This window comes from Microtus ochrogaster, chromosome 7 (genome assembly GCF_000317375.1).
Source record: "Microtus ochrogaster isolate Prairie Vole_2 chromosome 7, MicOch1.0, whole genome shotgun sequence".
In the NCBI taxonomy this organism is placed as follows: Eukaryota; Metazoa; Chordata; class Mammalia; order Rodentia; family Cricetidae; genus Microtus; species Microtus ochrogaster.
Window position 1 is genome coordinate 84,185,741 of NC_022014.1, and position 4,644 is coordinate 84,190,384.

General features: G+C 53.9%; 1 protein-coding gene across 1 annotated transcript; it reads right to left on the reverse strand.

Annotated features, from left to right (window-relative positions):
• Positions 1–294: 294 nt before the first annotated feature.
• Positions 295–2,737, reverse strand: Cd7 (CD7 molecule). The gene is made up of 4 exons (XM_005350951.3): positions 2,638–2,737; positions 1,315–1,623; positions 967–1,100; positions 295–411 (listed from the first exon to the last, which is right to left on the reverse strand). Exons 1-4 carry the CDS (start codon positions 2,708–2,710, stop codon positions 307–309), a joined length of 621 nt encoding a protein of 206 aa, XP_005351008.1. The 5' UTR covers positions 2,711–2,737; the 3' UTR covers positions 295–306.
• Between the last annotated feature and the right edge of the window lie 1,907 nt (positions 2,738–4,644).

Below are 4,644 nucleotides of genomic sequence, written 5' to 3' on the forward strand. Positions count from 1 at the left end.
ATTTATTTATTTACTTACTTATTTCCGGCCAGGCTACTCAAAGGCAGGTACCACATCCCCCCCCCCCCACAAGTTTTTTTTTTCTCTGATGGCAGCATGGTCAGGGCTACCTGGCTAGGGTAGGGATAGATTGCAGAGCCCTGTGGACAAGCTTACAGAGGAGGAGTCCCACTCACCCAGAAGCACCAAGGGGGCACTTGAGTGTCATGGTCAGGGTGCTGGGGGAGCTGGGCTGGGTGGGTCAGCAGGACCACTATGAACTCTGCTGAAACAAGGCATGGGGTGGGGGACTGTGGGTAGAGGGGCTCACTGGTACGGGTTGAGGGCGCATGGAGTCTTGTGCTTGTAGGACATGTCTTCATACACTACACACCGTGAGTCCTTCTTCCTTGGGGCACACAGTTCCTTGATCTGAAAAGACAGTGGCAGTGGTCAGCATGGCGACGTGGGTAAAGTGTGCCTGTCTCGAAGCCACCCCTACCCTCAACAAGCAGTTTCCCCAGACTTGGGGGAGCAGAGCAAGCGTCCATCTGCACCTGGCAGGATGAACTGCAGGCAGGACCCAGGGCCAATGCTGAGCGATCAGGAAGAGCTGACCACTGTCGGGACCCTTGCCCTCTGTCTCACAGCACACGGGACTCGAACACATTAACTCATATCTCAGGGACGCCACGTATCCCACGTTCATACATGTCCACGCACACTCAAGCATCGCACACAGCATACACATGCATGCTCACTCATGTGCTGTCTCACACTGCTGTGCACAGGAGCCTGGCCAGAAGCCCCACACTCTGCCTCTCGGCTTCCCTCTGCCACTTTGCATCCCTGCAAGACGCCTCATTTACGCCCCTCTGCGTCTTCAGTGCCTTTGACCAGATCTTTGGCCTGAAGCCTTCTGTCTTTCCTTCTGTCAACCAGTGAGGAGGGCCAGCTCGTTGGTAACAGCCATAGGCTCACACTGACCTGTGTCTTCCTCAGCATGCACAGCATCCCGAACACCAGCCCAATGAGGAAGAAGCCTACAGCCATGACAGCCAGGAGGGAAATGGATGTCCCCTGAGGTTCCTGGGATCTGTATGTCTCTAGGGACACTTTTTCTGGGAAGACGAACAAAAAGAAACATTGGTAGGAGATCCTACTCGAGGCCTTAAGGTCGAACCAGGAAGGAGCTACAGCGGCAGCAGAGTGGGAGCAACTGGAGGCTCCCAGGAGCAAGCAGGCTCTGAGCAGACAGTTCCAGAAAGTGAAGAGAAGCTCCTGGCAGCCAACAGGATCGTGGCCTAGCCAGCAGTAGATGGGGGCATTCCCTACCTGTCACCACAACCATGGTGGATGGGCCATCTTTTTTGGTTTTTGTGTTAGCGTGGCAGGTGTAGATGCCAGAGTCTTCCTGCCGGAGGAGGCGCATGGTGATGGTCAGGTTGCTCTGGGAACCGGAGAAATCAATTCGGCCTGTGAAGGTCTCGTTTACTGTGGGGTTTTCCCCATCTTCAAAGTAAATCACATTCTCATTCTTGGGCCAGGTCTTGGGCCAGGTCTTCTTCAGGTAGATCCCCTGCAAGTCCTCACTTGTAGAGCAGGTGATGTTGATGGAATTCCCCTCAGAGGCAATCTTGATCTCTGTGAAGGACCAGCCACCGTTACCACTGGGCTGGCGGAGAGATCTTCCCCCTTCCCTCATAGCACACGGGGACTCAAACACAGTAACACATCTCACGGACTCCACGTTCATACATGTCCACGCACAATCAAGCATCTCACACAGTGTGTACACACGCATGCTCACAGACGTGCTGTTTCACTTTGCTGTGCACAGGGGCCTGGTCAGAAGCCCCTGCACTTTCCTCTAGGCTTCCCTCTCCCGTTTTGCATCCTTGCAAGATGCCTCTCTCAAGACCCCTCTCTGCAGGACTGGCTTAGGGACTTGGTCAATCCTGTGCTAACATGGCACTTCAGCGAAGGTGCTGAGGGAACCCTGGAGCTGCGCTAGGTGCTGATACCCCTGTGCTCAAGTTCTGAGCGGTCCACGGCCTCAGGGTGGGCCGTCGGCAACTCTGTTGTGTCCCAGCACTAGGACTTCTTCCTTTTGGACCCTCCCCTCCCCAAGGCTCTACCCTTTCTCTCTCTTCTAAGTCAGTCCCATCTCCTCTTTGCCTGCGCTTTCCCAAGCTGGCTGCGTCACCAGCCTTCCTCCCCTGTCATTTCCAGGCATCCAGCGCCTATGGCTCTGTAGGAGGTGCACATGTTGGTCATGGGATCCCCACTCTTTCAGAGTCCAGCCTAGTTTGCTCTGCCCAGAGCCCGCACCACCAGCCCGAGGGCAAACCTCAGCACCTCACAGACTGAATGCCGTGCCCTGGGAGCCGTGGCCTCCTGTGCTCTCATGGCAGAACCTTTGAACCCTACCACAGGACTTCCCACAGACAGCTGCTCTGAACGGGGAACTAGACAAAAACATCCTCACTAGCAACAAAGGCCATTGCTAATCATGTAAACAAAGCTTCCAAGTCTCAGCTCTTCCTCAGACCTGAGGCGGCTCCAGGAGACTCAGGGAAGTCAAGATCAGTGCCAACCCTTCCCAGGCAGGTGTGTGAGGCTCCCCCTGGGAGCCCTACAGTGTGGAGAAATGCTTACCTTGGGCATCCAGGGGGCCAGGCAGGACCATGGCCAGTGTAAGGAGCAAGACCGGCAGTGAATCCTTAGACATGCTGCCCAGATCAACCGACCAGAACCACATCATCGGCCACTCTGGCGGAAACACATTAGTGAGCAAGATGACAGAGGCTCCCCCAAAAGCCCGAGGAGAGGAAGAAACAGGGGCGTGGTCTTTCACTTTGGTTGGTGGTAAGTACAGAGGGAGGGCTTCCTGGAGGTGAAGGCGGAGTTTTGGAGGTGGAGCCGCACAGCAAACCAGGTGGGGGAACACTTTAATTACATCGCTACTGGACCCCAACTGTCCTCTTTGGCTGGTTGTCTGGTCCACCTCTTCATCGCCCTAACCTAGAGTCTCCACCAGAGACATCGAGAGAGGAGACATAAGGGCTGGGGCTGTGTCAGAAAGAGAAGCGTGTTAGAGGCCAGGAGGCAGCTGGGGTCTCCTCTGGTTTTTGGTATCATTTTCTGCTGGGACATGCTGAGGTCTACGGTGTCACCTGGCATTATCACAGAGCATACCTGGCTATAGCCCCAGAGGAGAAGTCACATATAGGTTAGGCTGTGATTGCTTCTTCCTTAGAAGCAGTGTTGAGTCAGTCCTGCTGGGTCAAAGGGTGGTCAGGAGCCCCGTCAACAGCAGCCCACCTTCTGGGGTGAGAGTGAAGACCCTGTGTCCGGCTCCCAAGTCAAGGGACATCTAGGACTCTTGCCCACCATGAAGCTTTATTTGGTGGTACCAGAGCCAGTGTGTGTCACAGTGAGGGTTAAAGGTCAGTGTGTGTACACAGTCACGTAAGGACCTAAATCCAGTTCTCCCGTGGGGTCCCGCTTGGAATTACTGGAAGATGTGGGTAGGCTGGGAGTGTTCCAGGGCACACGGAAGAGGAACTTGGGTAGAGGAAGGTCAAATCTGGAAGGTTTTAGGAACAAAGGATTGGGGAGGGGGCAGGTCACGTGTGCCCAACAGAGGGTCAACAGGTAGAGAACCCTGTAACTGGAGAAAATGGGAGAGAAACATGAGGGGAGCTGAGGCAGGCAAGCAGCTGGGGAAATCATCACTCAAGCCCCAGAGGAGACGACCATGGTTACAGGGAAGCAAGAATATTCAAAGGCCTTAACCTAGTCTCCCTCCTAGGATTCCTATGGCCATACAAGGGGCACATGGACTGGACTCCTGTCATCCCCAGGGCTGGCCTTGATGGAGCCTTCATGTATGAACACTTTTGACTGTTTGAGGTAGCATGTGGCATGTTTCAGAGATTTCAGACACACACGGCCCCGTGAACTATGCCCATCAATACTACAGGGGAGATGAAGGCCCAAACATAACGTACTTTATTGATTAAAGAGACACAGACTTCCCCCCCCCCCCCCCGGCTTTTCAAGACAGGCTTTCTCTGTAGCTTTTTGGCCTGTCCTGGAACTAGCTCTTGTAGACCAGGCTGGCTTGAACTCACAGAGGTCCACCTGCCTCTGCCTCCTGAGTGCTGGGATTAAAGGCATGCATCACCACCGTCCTGTAAGAGACACAGACTCTTGTGCCCCTGGGCGTAGGGCCATAGCCTCAGGGGCACTATGGTAATGGCTTTGGAGGTCATAGTCACCAGGCAGTGTCTTTAGCTCAGGGCTTCATGGTTAGGTCTCAGCATATGGTGTTCAGCAAGTGTTATGTGTTCTTTTTTTATGTTTCTTTCAATCGTATTTCCCAGAAGATGATGATTTCTTCCATCCAGTGATTTACTGTAGTCATTTATTTAAAGATCGGAATCACAGAGGTTTACCCGCAGACTGGGTCACAGCATACGTAGGGGGAAAAATCACCCAAGTTGAGATTACCATGAGAAGTAAAATGAGCCCAAGAGGAACAGAGGGTGAACATGGGGTGAGAGGGCAGTCAGGGTGGGGATCTCTAAGGAGAGGTCCTTAGGGAGATTAAGGTCTCCAGAAGCTTTGGTCCCTAAGGCTCCCTGCAGGCAGGCACACTCT

What these genes read in the sequence shown, in the direction of transcription:
- Cd7 (XM_005350951.3), bottom strand. Translation starts at nt 2,710, where the DNA reads ATGTCTAAGGATTCACTGCCGGTCTTGCTCCTTACACTGGCCATGGTC. An exon ending in TGGCCCCCTGGATGCCCAAG is followed by an intron (nt 1,624 to 2,637) that starts GTAAGCATTTCT and finishes GGTCCTTCACAG; the next exon opens with AGATCAAGATTGCCTCTGAG. An exon ending in CACCATGGTTGTGGTGACAG is followed by an intron (nt 1,101 to 1,314) that starts GTAGGGAATGCC and finishes TCGTCTTCCCAG; the next exon opens with AAAAAGTGTCCCTAGAGACA.